Below are 16994 nucleotides of genomic sequence, written 5' to 3'. Positions count from 1 at the left end.
CGCTGGCGCGGGCGCTGGCGCGAGCGGGGTGGCGCATGCGCGGAAGAGCTCGCGGAGGCTGGGGAGGGCCCTGCGGCTGAGCCGGAGGCGGAGCCGGGCTCTCAGGAGAGGCCGCCGCGGGGCGCTCTCGGGCTTCTTTCGGGTGCTCTTCGCTATGCCCTCCGCCCCTTTCCGGAAGGACCCTGCGTGCCTCAGAGAGGTGTCGCGTTGAGCCCTCGCCCACCGGGAGGTCGGGAGAGTCCCTTGCCACAAGTCGAGGGCCGAAGCGCGTTCCCCCGGAGCCCCCGGCCTCAGGGGACGGGCTCCGGTGAGCGCGTCCACGGCGACCTCCCTTCCCGTTTCCTCCTTCCAAACAGCGATTCTACCCAAACTCAGCATTGTGTGCTTCAGGGCAGGAGCTCAAGGACGGCACTGTCCTGTGTCAGATGTGGCCTCTGTTTCATTATGTGACCATTGTGTTTCTAGGTCCTTGGTGTCCTATCAGAGCGCTACTATCCAAGGGTTCTGGGCCTGAGCGGAACCGGCCAGTCTGTGTATCCCCAGAGGTCCGGGTTTATTTGCGTTTTTTGAAAGACTAGCCTGAGATCCTGGGGTCAGAGAGCTCCAAGGTTTGGAGCTCTGATACCTGTTCCGACTCAAATAATTTTGTCGCTTAGGCCCAGGTCCTGGTTCCTGGGAACAAAGCAGCTCTTGTGCGGCCAAGAGGGAACCTTAGGAAGAGAAATCCCACCTGGAAGATGGCCCACCCTCAGAGCTTCCAGAGCAGAGGCAGAAGAGCCAGAGAAAGCGAAACCTACCTGTGAATGGCTAGAAGCAATTTGCAATCCTTGAGCTCCATCCAGAAGCCACCCCAAACTATAATAGGAGCTTTGAGCCAGATTTCAGAAGAGACATGTGAGCTGGGGCCAAGGCAGAGGGGCTGGCCTGCCCAGGAAGTGTTGCTTCATTTGAGGATTTGAGAGGGTGTGGTCTGGGGGTGGAAAAGAAGTGCCACCTACTCTAAGGAATTTCCTCTCAGGCCTCCCTAAATGCCCTCGACTCCTTTCAAACGCCCCACTATTTGCAGGTGACCAGGGGGCCTGGCTCCATGCCCCTTAGCAGACGGGGCGCTGAGAGATGCTGCTTCCATCCTGACTCCTGGGCTCAGAAGGTCGTGGGGGAAGGGCGTCCTGGATTGCCAATTTCTGCCTAACATGAAAGATGAGAACTGCTGAGTCCAAGAGGGTGAATGTGCAGTCAGGTTTTCTGGTATAGTTAAGTAAAAAACCAGTTTCTTTTATTTTCATTTTTATTTAAAGGTGGTACCAGGGATTGAACCCAGGACCTGGCACATGGGAAGCAGGCGCTCAGCCACTGAACTACATCAAAACTGGTTTCTGTCAAAAGATGGAGAAACTGCTACCAACATAGAGAAGGGCCAAAGGACATTTTCCTATGGGAGGGCGTTCTATTCACCTGGCAGGTGGAGCTTTTTAGGCAAGAGAATCCATGAGGGGAAAGGCAGGTTAGATTTCTTGTGGTCTCATTCTTTCTTTTTTCTTCCCCAGCTCCCCCCTTCATTATTCTCTACATGTTTCCCAGAGCAGCAGAAAATGGACAGATCTCAGGTGAGCTGTTTATTTTATTCCTTACTTTGTTTACTGTGTCTTGTACGAGGTCTTTAAGGTCTGTAGTTGAGAATGGGAATGCAGAAATGGATGGAAATTAACATCAGGAATAATACACGGAAGGCTATCAATATCAGGACAAAGTGGAATACAGAACTATATAGGCGCTATGATGTTATAGCTGATTTGTCTGATCTTTTTCAGGGCATAGCAATAATGCAGACATTATCTGGGATGTGCTTTGCATTGACCATGGAAAGAAATCATGCTAAATCCTCATGAGGCATTTAGAGCTCTTGGCATTGAAGTCTAGACAATGTTCCTTTCCTGGTTTTTGTAAAGGTAACATAGACATGCTTTCTAAGTGAGTACCTGAAATCAGCGCAGCCTGCAGCCTGCCATTGATCCTCAGGGGAAGCATGGCACTGTGTCAGAGGTGAACTCAGCCAATCCAGGTTTCCAGGGGCCAAAACACCTTGGTCCCGTGGATTGCTTTCTGATGGTCCTAGTTGAGCCAGGCATAGAATTTAGGATATCTCTGAAAAGAAAGACTTGTATCACCTTCAGATAATCTCTGTAAATATTATGTATACATGGTGCAGGAGATAGATTTCAAGTTGTGCGTTCTGGCAGATGTTTTCCCATTTCCCTTTGGCATTTTAAACTGCTTCACTTTGTGGATCTGTCTGATGAGGGACACCAGTGACCTTATTATGGCAAGGTTGTGGATACTTTAGTGCTTGCTTTAATTGAGCTTTCTGTCCAGTTGGTGCTCATATCCAGTCTCTCCTAGAGTGTTGTCTTGGCTGGTTTCTGGTTTTTTCCTCTCTCTGTGATTATTTCTTTTCACTTCTCTCCACGGAGCTATCTTCCTCTTGTGCCTTTCTTAATTGCTTCTCCCAAGGTGTCCATTCTTGATCCTCTTTCATCCTTACTCTCCCTGATTCGCCTCTATGGGAAGGCATTATTTGCCGGACTGCTTGGCTCTGTCTTTCCCCTACTTTTAGACCCTAAAGGCCACCACTCTGCTGTATATCTCTGTAAGTATCCAAAGGCTCTTTAAACTCCATCGATTCAAATAAAAGTATTATAGCCCCCGACTCTTTCCCTTTATTTCCCATCCAATATGATCACCAACCAGCCTGTCATCCAAGTGAAGAATGGCATTTATCCTAATGGATGTCTTTTACCTGCTACACAGCCAGTGATCAAGTTTTATTACTTTCAAGTTATTAATTTTTGTTTTTTTGATTGAGTTAAAGGGCACAAGGCCCAGGTGAACTACTTGACAAATTTTTCTTGTACATAGATAGCTGTCACTCAGTTCAAGATATGGGACAGAAAACTATTTTGTGTTCTCTCCAAGACCTTACTTCCCCCATTGCCACTCAAGGGTAACCATTATTTTGCCCTCTATCGTTATATATTATTTTGTCTGATTTTAAACTTCATATAAATAGAATCATACAATATATATTCTTTTTAAAAAATATACTTTTTCTTTTTTCTTTTTCTCCCCTTTCCTACCCTGCTGTTTTTTGCTGTCTATGTCCATTCGCTGTATGATCTTTTGTATCTGTTTCTCTTTTGGTCTTCTCTTTTTTCTCCTCTAAGATTCACTTGGATTCGATCCTGGGGACCTCTGATATGGAGAGGGGTTCCCTGTCGCTTGTGCAACCTCAGTTCCTGGTTTCTCTTGCGCCTCACCTTCATTCTCCTCTTTGTCTCTCTTTTGTTGCGTCATCACCTTGCTACGTGACTCACTTGCGTAGGCACTGACTCGCTGCATGGGCACTCAGCTTGCTGTGTGGGCACTGGCTCGACAGGCAGGCCTGCTTTTTTTTTTTTTAACCAGGCTTTAACCTGGGTCTTCCCATGTGGTAGGCTGAAGCCCAGTCACTTGAGCCACATCTGCTTCCCAATAGATATTCTTTTTGTGTCTGATTCCTTTTATTCGACATTACATCTGTGAGATAGCCATGTTGTTGCATGTTGCAGGAGGTTTTTTCCCCCATCATGTGACGATACCTCAATTTATCCATTCTAGTCTTGATGGACATTTGGGCTGTTTGTAATTTGGGTGTTTGCACATGTTCTTTGGTGTACATGTGCATTTGATTCTGAGGGATGTAAATCTGGAAGTAGAATTGATGGCTTATTGCACATATATATGCTTAGCTTTGATAGAGTCCACCAAACATTTTCCAAAGTAATTGTATTATTTGATACAAATGATATAGTCAGCCATATGCAAGAGATCCTGTTGCTCTATAGCCTAGTCAGCACTTGGTTTTGTTGGTGATGCTTTTTTTTTTTAAATTTATTTATTTCCTCCCCCCATTGTTTGCATTTGCTGTCTGTTTGCTGTGTCTGTTCATTGTGTGCTCTCTATGTCTCCTCGTTTTCTTTTAGGAGGCACTGGAAACCCAACCTGGGACCTCCCATATGGTAGGCAGGTACTCAACTGCTTGAGTCACATCTGGTCTTAGGCTTTCTCTCTCTCTCTACCCCCTTCCCCTCCCCCTCCACCTCCCCCCCCAAACTTGTGAGTGTAGTGGTATCTCTCTCTCTCTTTTATTTTAGGTAGATACTGGGGATCAAACCTGTTACCTCATACATGGGAAGCAAGTACTCAACCACGTGTGCTACATCTCCTCCCCTCATTTTGTTTTTTTCGTTCTTTTTTAAAAAATTTTATTTTATTTCTTAATTATCTTCTTTAAAGTTAATAGATCACACAAAATATTACATTAAAAAACATAAGATGTTCCCATATACCCCACTCCCCACCCCCACCCCCATCATTTTTTTAAGTTGTATTTTTTTGAAGATACAAGGTCACAAAAAATGTTATATTAAAAAATGTACGAGGTTCCCATATACCCCCCCCACTCCTCCCACATCAACAACCTCTTTCATCATTGTGGCACATTCATTGCAATTGGTGAATACATTTTAGAGCACTGCTGTACCACATGGATAATAGTTTACATTGTAGTTTACACTCTCCCCCAGTACATTCAGTGGGTTATGGCAGGATATATAATGTCCATTATCTGTCCCTGCAATATCGTTTAGGAAAACTCCAAGTCCTGAAAACGCCCCCACATTACATCTCTTCTTCCCTCTCTCTGCCCTCAGCAACTACCATGGCCACTTTCTCCATAACAATGCTACAATTTCTTCCATTACTAGTCACAATAGTTCTATAGTAGAGTATCAGTAAGTCCACTCTAATCCATATTTTGTTCCTCCATCCTGTGGCCCCTGGGAGGTGATGTCCAGTCCACCTCTATATTGAGAGGGGGCTTAGATCCCACATGGATGATCGTTGCAGTTCTCCTGCTTGTGGTTGTAGGCACTCTCGTTTCCCTTGTGTGGTTGTTGACCATCTTCACCTCCCTGTTAGCTGATCTGGGTAAATCCAACGAACCAGAGAGTAGGAGTTGAAACTCTGCTGAGGCTCAGGGCCCAGCTGGCACATGGACAGTCCAGAGATTCAAGTCTCCTGAGTATACACCAACCCCAGCACCAACCACAGGTTCAATAAGTGACAGAAGAGCTCATTTTGGTTTTGATTTGCATCTTTCTGATGCCTGATAGTATCAAACATGCTTTCATATATTTCCTGGCCATTATTTTATCTTTATCTGATTTTTGGTTAAAAAAAAATCTATTCTGGTCTTTTGCCTATTAAAAAAAAATGGTGTTTGTCTCTGCCATATTAACTTGTAGGAGTTCTTTATATATTCTTTATATGAGTCCTTTGTCAGATAGAGGTATTGGAAATATCTTCTTTGAGTCTGATACTTGTTCTGAATTTTAATGAAGTCCAATTTATTTTTTTTTATGTGCTCTTAGTCCAGTCTTTACTTCTGTGTGCTCTTTATGTTCTGTTTAAAAAAACTTTACACCAAATGCAATGAATGTTTCATGATGATGGAGGAGATTGTTGTTATGGGGGGAGGAGTGGGGTGAGGGTCGTTGGTGGTATATGGGGACCTCATATTTTTTGAATGTAATATTAAAAAAATAAATAAGAAAGGAGAAAAAAAAAAACTTTACCTATTCCTAACTCAAAAATTCTATTTTCATCTAGAATTTGAATGTTTTAACTTTCACATTTAAGTATGATACATCTTAAAGTATTTTATATACATATACACATATGCGTATGTATACTTAGATACACATATACATATGTACATACATATTTTGATATGAGCTATGGCTATCCATTTCCTCCAGGACCATTTATTGAAAGACATTCCTTTCAAATTTGCAGTGGCGTCTTTGTTGAAAATCAGGTAGCCATCTACTTGTGGGTCTCTTTTTGGATTCTCAGTTCTATTGCAGTTGTCTCTTTGTCTAGCATTGTGCCAATATTTCCAGCCCCTGTTACTGTAGCTTTATAACATAAATAATATGTGTAACATATTGAATGATTAAAAAAATTTATGTGTCCAGTACATTTAATTGAGAAATGTATGTTTTTATTCAACTGTTTTCTTTTTCAAGTTATTGTCTATATTTTCAATTATTAAATGTACAAATATATTGAAAAAGGAAAAGCATTTGCAGGGAACTGATATGGCTCAAGTAATTGAGACCTGCTTCCCATATGGGAGGTCCTGGTTTGTTTCCCAGTGCCTCCTAAGAAAAACAAACAAATGATAAAACCAAGCAAACATGAAAAGAAACACTTCAGCTTAGGGGCCGAAGTGGCTCAGTGGTTGAGCACCGGTTTCCCACGTGCAAGGTCCCGGGTTCAATCCCTGGCCCCTGGGTACTTGAAAAAAAAAAAAAAGGGAAAAAGAAAGAGGTAATTGCAGTAGTTCAGATGATGCAAGGTGATGGTGGTGGCTGGAGGGCAGAGAGAAGCCTGGAATGTTAGCAGAGCCAGGTCCACTGTAGGCCCAGCTCAAGTGTTCTTTTCACTCCCCTTCACATAATACCTTCAGAACCATAATTACTGGCACCGCAGTCTTAGACCTGCCCTTCTGCCTTCTCCTTGCCCTTCCATTTGACGTCAATGTCTGAACTAGGTCAGAGGAAAAAAATTATAATTTTTTGAGACTTTGTCCATATCCCAAATTCTCTGCAGAATGTAAAGAAGTAGGCAAACTAAATTTATGCAAATGCCATTATTTTTTTCTTGAGATATAATTCACATATCCAAGTATTCACCCTTTTAAAGTGTACAATTCAGTGACTTTATTATATTCACAGCTATGTACAACCATCACCACTATTTAATCCCAGAACATTTCATCACCCCAAAAAAGCCAACCCAGTGTTACCATCACCACCATCCACTACCAAAACTTAGTGAATGTAATTAATATCACTGAAATGTATACTTAAAATGAGAAATGTTAATCCTGTGTGTATGTTACCACAATAAAAATTAAAGGAAAGAAGCCCCATATCCATTCATAGCCGTTAACCATGCCCCTGTCTCTAGCTCCTGGCAACCACTAATCTACTTTGTCTCTATGGATTTGCCTATTCTGGGCGATTCAAATAAATGCAATCATACCAAAAAAAAGTGTTCATATCTGTGGATATAAGTTCCCCACCTTTGTTTTTCAAGATAGCTTTGGCTTGGGGGAGTGGATGTCACTCAGTGATTGAGCACCTGCCTCCCACACATGAGGTCCCAGGTTCAATCCCCAGTACCTCCTGAAAGTAAAAAGTAAAACAACAGCAGCAACAAAAAAGATTGCTTTGGCTATTTTAAGTTCTTCGTATTTCTACATAAATTTTATGATCATCTTATAAATTTCTCCCCCAAAAACTTGCTGGAATTTGGTATTGCTTTGAAAACCAAATTGATCTGTAGATAGTATAGGTCATATTAATATTGACCTTTCAATTTATGAACATGGTATTTCTCTCTATTAGGTCTTTAATTTTTCTCAGCAAGGTTTGATAATTTTTCATGTGGAGTCCTTGTACTTCTTTTGTTAGATTTATTAATAGGTACTTGAAAACTTTTTCCCTATTTGTGTGTTGCTTGTATGTAGAAATGTGGTTGATTTTTTTGTGTATATATATATATATTTAAAGATTTATTTATTTATTTAATTTCCCCCCGTCCCCTGGTTGTCTGTTCTTGGTGTCTATTTGCTGCGTCTTGTTTCTTTGTCCACTTCTGTTGTCGTCAGCGGCACGGGAAGTGTGGGCAGCGCCATTCCTGGGCAGGCTGCTCTTTTCTTTTCACGCTGGGCGGCTTTTCCTCACGGGCGCACTCCTTGCGTGTGGGGCTCCCCCACGCGGGGGACACCCTTGCGTGGCACGGCACTCCTTGCACGCATCAGCGCTGCACATGGCCAGCTCCACACGGGTCAAGGAGGCCCGGGGTTTGAACCGCGGGCCTCCCGTATGGTAGACGGATGCCCTAACCACTGGGCCAAAGTCCGTTTTCCGATTTTTTTGTATATTGACCTTGTATTCGGTGACTTTACCATTTATTAATTTTATTATTTTATCTGTAGAATATTTTGGATTTTCTACTTATGCAATTATCTATTAATAGATGGAAATTGCTTCCTTTCTAGTCCTTAAACTTTTATTTTTTTTTTCTTTCCTTCTTGCAGTGCCTAGGAGTTTTAATATACCATGAACTAGAAGTAGTACGTCCTTGGTTTCTTCCCAGTCTCAAGGGAAACTTTTCAATATTTTATCATTATGTGTGATTTTTGCTGTAATTTTTTTGGTGCATATTTTTTGGGAAGTTTCATTATTTTCCTAGTTTGCAAGGAGTTTTTATCATCCAAGGGATGCTGCATTACTTATTATTAAGATGAATATATAGTTTTCTCCTTTATTCTTTTAATGGATTAAATAATATTGACATATTAATTGAGGTAATTCTACTAATTTTTTTTTTTAGATTTTTTTATTTGTTTCTCTCCCATTCTCCCTCACCCCCCTTTGTCTGCATTCTGTATCCATTCACTGTGTGTTCTTCTGTGTCCACTTGCATTCTTGTCAGGTGGCACTGGGAATCTGTGTCTCTTTTTGTTGTGTCATCATCTTACTGCATCAGCTCTCCGTGTGTGCGGTGCCATGCCTGGGTGGACTGCGTTTTCTGTGCATGGTGGCTCTCCTTGTGGGGCACACTCCTTGAGTGTGGGCACCCCTACACAGGGGTCATCCCTGTGTGACACGGCACTCCTTGTGCATGGCAGCACTGCTCATGGGCCAGCTCACCACACAGGCCAGGAGGCCCTGGGAATCAAACCCTGGACCTCTTATATGGTAGGCGGACATTCTATCAGTTGAGCCACATCCGCTTCCCTCTATTAATGTTTTGATTTTCAAATGTTAAACCAATCTTATTTTCCAGGAAAAAATCCAACTTGATTTTTGATGTTTAAAAAAAAATGTAATTCATGATTATTGGTTTAGAATTTTTGTCTTTATTCATGAGATAAAGTGTAATTTTCCTTTCCTATGTTTTTGTCAGATTTTATCTTAATTTTATACTAACCTTGGAATACATCTTAAGTGTTTTCTCTTTCTCTATTCTCTGGAAGCATTTGTGTAAGACCGATGTTATTTATTTTTTAATTGTTCCTAAAATTTCACCAGTGATCTCATCTGGGTCTGGATTTTCTTTGTGGAAAGTTTTAAAATTATTGATTGCATTTCTTTATATTAGGGAAATTATCCTTTAGAATATGATATAAGTTCAGTTCCTTCTCAGCTCATCTTTTCTCATCCCCAGGTGTGGGAGCAGGTGCTCTTTGTTCCAGGGAAAGCTTGGGAAAAAGCAATGTTGTCTATCAGTATACCTGCCTACACCTCCAGGCCAAAGCCATGGCTGTACACATGACAGTTCAAAAATAACCACATTGGCACCCAGGATTTCTGTTTGCTTTGCTCTCTTTCTTTACATTTCTCTGGATTGCACTTGTGCTAATTTAGCATCTTGATAGGAACTAAAAGTTTTAGTCCTGTCCTACTCTTAATATTTTAGTCAAGGGCAGCAGTGACTTCCACGTCGCTAAATGCTAAATCCAGTGGTGAATTCTCAGGCTTCGTCTTGCTTGACCAGTTAGCTGCATTTGACATTGTTGATCACTTTTTTCCTTCTGATTTAACTTTCTTCATTTGGCTTCCAGAATACAACATTCTTTTAATTTTCCTTCTCTGATTGCTTGCTCCTTTTCCTTTGCTGGCTCCTCCTTTTCTTCCTACCTCTTGATGTTGGAGAGTCCCGAAGCTCAGCCCTTGCTCCTCATCCTTTCTCTATCTGTGACCTACCCTTTGGTGTTCTTGTTGATTCTCATAAGTATTTCTGTGGCCAATGATTCCTCATACTCTTTTAGTTTCCTAGGCTGCTTAAGCAAATACCATGAAATTATTTGGCTTAAACAATGGGAATTTATTTGCTTAAAGTTTTGAGGCTAAAAAAAGTCCAGATCAAGACATCATCAAGGTGATGCTTTCTTCCCAAAGACTGGCTGCTGGTGTTCCTTGGCTCCTCTGCAACATGGCGAAGCACATGGCTGCATGTGCTGGTCTCTCCCTTCTTTTCTGGGTTTCATTGATTTCATCTTCTTGCTTCTGTGGCTTTCTCTCTCTCTGTCTGAATTTCATTCTCTTATAAAGGTCTCTAGTAACAGGAATAAGACCCATCCTGATTGAGGTGGGCCACACCTTAACTGAAGTAACCTCATCAGAAGGACCTACTTACGATGGATTTACATCCACAGGAATGGATTAGATTTAAGAACATGTTTTTCTGGGGAATATACAGCTTAAAACCACCATACCCAGACCTCTTCCTGCACTTAAGAGTCATATATCTAACGGTCTACTCTACATCTCTATTTGAATGTTTAATAGACACAGCTGAACATGACTGCAACTGACTTACTGGCCACTTCCTTCCCAAACCTGTTTTATCACAGCCTTCCCCTTCTTGATTGATAGCTAACCCTTTGGAATCATCCCTGACTTGTTTTTCCTTCATGCTGTACATCTTACTTATCAGCAGAACCTCTTGGCTCTAGATCCAAAATATATCCAGAATCTGACCTCTTCTAATCACCTGCAATTACCCAAAACAACCCTCAGGCATCTCTTGCCTGGATGATGTCAGGGGACACAGAGCAGTTCTCGCTACCTGGGGAATGAGTCAGGTATGGCACTCCTCTGCCCAGCATTTCATTTTCCTCTGAGTAAAAGCCAGAGTTCTTCCAAAGGGTTATGTGGCTCATTACTTCTGTATCTCGCCTCCTCCTCAGCCCTTGATCACTCTGCACCAGCCCCACTGGCCTTCTTGCTGTTCTAGAAACATACTGGGCACAATGCCATCTCCATCCTTGTGTGAGATTTACCTGCTGCCCGGAGTGTGCTCTCCCCAGGGACCTTGTGGCCAACTCCCTCTCCTCCTCTGGACCATGTTCAGAGCCCACAGCTCAGGCAGGTCTACCTGGACCCCGAGTTCAAAACTGCTGCACTAATCCCTAGCATTCCCACCCCCCGTACCTTCATCTGTTTTGTATTTTTGCCATAGCACTTCTCACATGAAGTTTGCTCATTACTCTTTTTATTGTTTTTTTTTTTTTTTGGTAAGATTTATTTATTTTTTTATCTTTATTTATCCCTTCCCCCACCTAGATGGTTCTCTCATCTTCTACTCATTGTTTGCTGGCCTTCTCCAGGGGGCACTGGGAACCGAACCAGGGACCTCCCACATGAGAGGCCAGTGTCCAGTGTCCTGAGCTACATCTGCACCCCATGGGCTGTGGTGTCTGCTGGCTTGTGGCAGGGGTGGCATTCTAGCTTTTTGTGGTGAGGGTCGCATCTGCTCGTCTTCTTCTAGGAGGCACTGGGACCTGAACCTAGGACCTCCCATGTGGTAGGAGGGCGCCCATCTGGTTGAGCCACATGACTTCCCTGTTTATTGTTTATCATCTCTTATTCCCCTCTTGAATGACTATAACCTTCCTGAAATCTAAGGGAGGGGGGTAAGAAGCTGTTGTTCACTGATGTTTCCCAAGTATCCAGGACAGTTCCTGGCACATAGAAAGTATTCAGAAGTTGTTGAATGAATGAATGAATGAGTTTTTGTGTGCCATTTATTTTCCTTTGTAAGTACGATGTAGCTTAATTTTAAAATCTTAACCTAATTTTTTTTTTTGCCTTTAGGATTTTTTTATTGAAGTATATCACTCATACATAAACATACATAAACAATAAGTGAATAGTAGTAGTTTAAACTTACAAAACAAACATATATAAGATCATACAGGACTCTCACTGCCTCACCCTACCACCAATACCTTGCATTGTTGTTAAACATTTTTAACTAATGATTAAGGAGCATCGTCAAAATGTTACTACTAACCAAAGTATTTTTCCCCCAATCCACCCTATTATTATTATCTTTACCTAATTTTTATATGAATATACATAAACAATAAGTGTATAGTAAAAGTTGTGAACTTAAAAGCAAACACGCATAACATTATACAGGGGTCCCAACACCTTGCATTGTTGTGAGACATTTGTTACAAATTATGAAAGAATATTGTCAAAATCTTATTACTAATTATAGTCCTTATCTTACATTTGGTGTATTTTTCCCCCAATCCACCCTATTATTATTTTTTAAATATATTTTTATGACAGAAGTTGTAAACTTACAAAACAGCCATGCACATTTGCAGAATTCCCAAACAACACACCTCTATCAACATACCACACTACAGTGACACAGTTGTTACAGGTTATAGATAATATCATCCGATTGTTACCATGTCCATAGTGTACATTTCTCACACATTGTACATACTGCCTCATTATCAACACACTATATCTTTGGCATAGATGCAAGAATATCATATTATTACTGTTAACCACAGTCCATAGGTCACTCCAGTTATATCTTTCCCATGCTTTTCCACATTCCCAGCATGCTTCAATAGTGATGTACATTTGCTCTAGCTAAAAAAGGACACTCTTGTATCTGTACCCTTAACCACAGTTCTCATCCACCTCTCGGTTTACTGTGCTATTCAGTTCCTAGATTATTCTCTAGCATTCTGTCAATTGGCATTTATATTCCTAGACTATCATTTTCAGTCACATCCCCATTTATGAACTAGCTGTTACTCACTATGTGTTACCATCCACTCTATACATTTCCACACTTTTACAGTAAAGCTAATTAAAACTTCTATATATTTTAAACATCAGTAGTCCATTTCAGTCCTCCTCTTATCTCCTTTAAGAATCCACCACCTACCACCACGTTTTGAAGATATTTTCCTACATTTTCTTCTAGAAGCTTTATGGTTCTTTTATATTTAGGTTTTTGATCCATTTTGAGTTAATTTTTGGATAAGATGTGAGATAGGGGTCCTCTTTCCTTCTTTTGGCTATGGATACCCAGTTCTCTCAGCACCATTTGTTGAATGGGCTGTTTTGCCCAAGCTGGGGATGTGGGTTTGACAGACTTGTCAAAAATCACTTGACCATACATAAGAGGATCTGTTTCTGAACCATCAGTTTGATTCCATTGGTCTATGTGTCTGTCTTCATGCCAGTACCATGCTGTTTTTACCACTGTAGCTAGGTAAAATGATTTAAAGTCTGGAGATGAGTCCTCCAATTTCACTTTTCCTTTTTAAGATGTTTCTGGCTGTTCAGAACCCCTTACCCTTCCAAATAAATTTGATGTTCATGTTTTCAATTTATTTTAAAAATGCTGGTGGAATTTGTATTGGGATTGTGTTGAATCTGTTTATCAGTTTGAGTAGAATTAACATCTTAATGATATTTAGTCTTCTAATCTGTGAGCATGGAATGTTCTTCCAATTATTTAGGCCTTTTAAAATTTCTTTTAACAGTCAGTTATAGTTTTCTGAATACAGGTGCTTCACATTATTGGTTAAATTTATTATAGATTATTTGGATTTTATCTGTCATATTTTATTTTTACCACTCTTTTGACCCTTTTAGTTACTTTTATTGATATAATAATCTTCATTTTTAGACTCTCTTTCAGGTCTCTCTTCTGTCTTTTCTTTTCAGGCTCTAGCACACCCTTTAGTATTTCTGAAAATCTGGTCTCTTGGTTAGAAATTCTCTAGTTTTCTGTTTATCTGTGAATATTCTAGACTCGTCCTCATATTTGAAAGATTATCTTGCTCGATATAAGATCCTTGACTGGAAGTTTTCCTCTTGCAGTATCTTAAATATATCATACCATTGTCTTCTTACCTCCATGGTTTCTGGTGAGAAATCAGCAATTAATCTTATTGGGTATCCCTTATATGTTATACATTGCTCTTCTTTCTCTGTTCTCAGAATTCTCTCTTTGTCTTTGGCATTTGATATTCTGATGAGTATGTGTTTCAGAGTTGTTCTATTCAGATTTTCCTCAGATAGGAGCTGTTGTGCTTCTTGGACATGGATATCTATGTCCTTCCGTAGGGTTGGGAAATTTTCTACCATTATTTCTTGAAATATTCCCTTTGCCCCTTTTCCCTTCCCTTCTTCCTCTGGCACACCCATGACACATATGTTTGCACATCTTTTGCTGTCATTTAGTTCCCTGAGGCCTTGTTCAATTTTTTCCATTCTTTTCTTCATCTGTTCTTTGGTATGCTCACTTTCAGAGGCCATTTCCTCAAGCTCACCAATCCCTTCTTCTGCCTCCTCAAATCTGCTACTATATGATTCCAATGTATTTTTTTAAGATTTCTCTTACCTCCCCCCCAAGTTGTCTGCTCTCAGTGTCCATTTGCTGTGTGTTCTTCTGTGTCTACTTGTATTCTTGTCAGCGGCAGCCAGAATCTGTGTCTCCTTTTGTTGGGTCATCTTGCTGTGTCAGCTCTCCGTGTGTGCAGAGCCATTCCCAGGCAGGCTGCATTTTTTTCTCACTGGATGACTGTCCTTACAGGGTGTACTCCTTGTGCATGGAGCCCCCCTTGCGGGGGACACCCCTGCGTGGCACGGCACTCCTTGCGCACATCAGTATGCAGTGTTGGCCAGCTCATCACATGGGTCAGGAGGCCCTGGATTTGAAACTTGGGTCTTCCATGTGGTAGGTGGACGCTCTATCTGTTGGGCCAAATCTGCTTCCCCCAATGTATTTTTAATTTCATTTATTGTGCCTTTCATTCCCATTAGGCCTGCTATTTTTCTATGTATGCTTTCTTTCAAATTCTTCTTTGTGCTCATCCAGGGTCTTCTTTTTTTTTTTTTTTTAAGATTTACTTATTTTCCCCCTTCCCCTCCTCCTACCCTGCTGTTTTTGTTGTCTGTGTTGTCTTCTCATTTTCTCTCCTCTAGGACTCACTGTGATTTGATCCTGGAGACCTCTGATGGGGAAAGAGGTTTCCTGTCAATTGCACCACCTCATTCCTGGTTTCTGCTGTGCTTCACCTTGACTCTCCCCTTGTTTCTCTTTTGATGCATCATCATCTTGCTGTAATCACTTGCGTGGGCACTGACTCACCATGTGGACACTTGCATGGGCACTCGCACGGGCACTGGCTTACCACACGGGCATTTGTACTCTCCACGTGGGCAGTTGCGCTCACCAGTTCACCATGTGGGCACTTGTGTGGGCACTGGTTCGCTGTGTGGGCACGCCTTCTCTTCTTTTTCACCAGGAGGCCCCAGGGATTAAACCCAGTTCCTCCCATATGGTAGGAGGAAGCTCTGTCACTTCAGCCACATCTGCTTCCCCCAATATCTTCTTAATATCTGTAATCTCTTTAGCCATCTTATTGAATTTATTAAGGAGATTTGTTTGAACATCTATGCTTAGTTGTTTCAACTCCTTTATGTCATTTGGAGACTTATCTTGTTCCTTTAACTGGGCCACATCTTTGTGTTTCTTGGTGTGGATTTTAATTTTTTGTTGGCGTCTTGGCATCTGGCTTACTAGAGTATGTATTCTGGGTGCAGTTTTTCTCTTTAGTTTAGGGCTTCCTGCCCCTTCTCCCTTGCTGGTTGTGCAGTAGGAGCCAAAGATGTAGTTGGTGCTATTAGCTGTAGCGGCACAAGCAGCTGTCATTGCCTCAGGGACTGATGAAGTTTCTCCCAACTTTCTCCTTTGCCAGGGATAGGGGCAGAGTCACAGCTGTGTGGAATAATCGAAGTTGTGCAGGGCTAGACTGTAGTTGCCCAGAAAGACTGATGAAACTTCATGTTCCTTTCTGCCCTCCCTGGAGAGGGGATGGAGCTGCAGTCTATGCAGTGTGGGTCCAAGATGACTGCAGTTACCCCAGTAGACTTCCGACTGTTCAGTCTGTGCCAGCCAAAGGGACCTGGATAGGCTGGTGCAGGGCCTGCTGGCTTCCTCTCTGCCAGAGGTGGGACTGAAGTCTAGGCTAGGGCTGCAGGCTGATCTGGGTGAGAGAAACTGGTCTCTACCATCACTGCGATTTTCAGTCAGCCTGGCTTCCCCTTGAGCTGGGGGTGGAGTCAAATGGCAGCTACTGGCCTCTTTCCAACTTGGAGAGGTTCAAACTTCAGCTGTTCTTAGGACTATACTTTAGCCAGCCAAGTTTACTAATCAGTAGCTGAAATTGGTGGCCAACTGTCTCTTTCTTCCCTGTTTTTGGGAAATGGAGCTTCCAATTCCAGCCATAGAATAGCTCCTGGGGTTGCTTGTGCTGCCAAAGTAGGGTGATCATTGGTCTCTGCAGCATGACCTGGAGTTTCCTGGAGAGTCTGGTTCCGGTCCCCCCAGATTCCTCCCTCCCAGAGGTGGGGCTGGGGCTTAGGCTAGAGCTGCAATCTGATCTGGGTGGAAAGAAGCCAGTCCCCAGCAGCATTGTGATTTTCAGCCCTCCCTGCTTCCCCTCATGCCAGGCACAGAGTTAAAATGGCAGCTACTGGCCTCTTTCTGACTTGGACAGGCTCAAAGTTTAGCTGTTTTTAGGATTATACCTTAGCCAGCCAAATTTACTCATCAGTAACTGAAGTTGGTTCCCAGCTGCCTCTTCCTTCCTCGTTTTTGGGAATTGGGACTTCCAATTCCAGCTGCGGAACAGCTCCCGAGGTGGTTTATGCCTCCAGTGGAGGATGTGGCATGGAGCGCTCTACCAATGAATCTTCTCTGCAGATGGGCAGTCTCCTCCTTCCATTCCTTTTAGGATGTTGCAGGATCCTCTTCTGGTCTCCTGGAGCCCAAACAGGTGCTGCAGATAGGTCTGAGTGTTTACTAACTGCCCTGTAGCACAAGCTGACCCTAAGAGCCCCTTACTCTGCTGCCATCTTGCTGGTTGTCCTTTATCTAATATTTTTATCTTTTAATAGTAGATTTAAATGTCTTTACTTTGAGTGTTTCTTTGTTTTTTGTTTTACGTTTCATACCTATTTTGCTCAAACTTTTAAAATTCGTTATGTCAACTA

At 42.1% G+C, this 16994-nt stretch overlaps 1 protein-coding gene across 12 annotated transcripts in view; it reads left to right on the top strand.

The window, feature by feature from the left end:
* The first annotated feature begins 810 nt into the window (after positions 1-810).
* Positions 811-16994, top strand: part of LOC131278845 (uncharacterized) — a 146177-nt gene continuing 129993 nt past the window's right edge. For 7 of the 12 annotated variants that reach the window (XR_011649134.1, XR_009186299.2, XR_009186298.2 and 4 more), the window contains exons 1-4: positions 811-894; positions 1067-1150; positions 1299-1458; positions 1548-1607. Coding sequence is in view for 1 of the 12 variants with exons in the window: in XM_058299446.2 (XP_058155429.1) it covers positions 1088-1150; positions 1299-1458; positions 1548-1607 (283 nt within the window). In the remaining 11 variants the exon portion in view is untranslated. Of the gene's footprint in view, positions 895-1066; positions 1254-1298; positions 1463-1547; positions 1608-16994 lie in introns of all 12 variants that reach the window. The other 5 variants (XR_011649139.1, XR_011649138.1, XR_011649137.1 and 2 more) reach the window with 3 other exon arrangements.

This window comes from Dasypus novemcinctus, chromosome 6 (assembly GCF_030445035.2).
Source record: "Dasypus novemcinctus isolate mDasNov1 chromosome 6, mDasNov1.1.hap2, whole genome shotgun sequence".
Classification (NCBI taxonomy): Eukaryota; Metazoa; Chordata; class Mammalia; order Cingulata; family Dasypodidae; genus Dasypus; species Dasypus novemcinctus.
The sequence above is the reverse complement of the archived record's forward strand: the minus strand, read 5'-3'. Positions and strand labels throughout refer to the sequence as shown.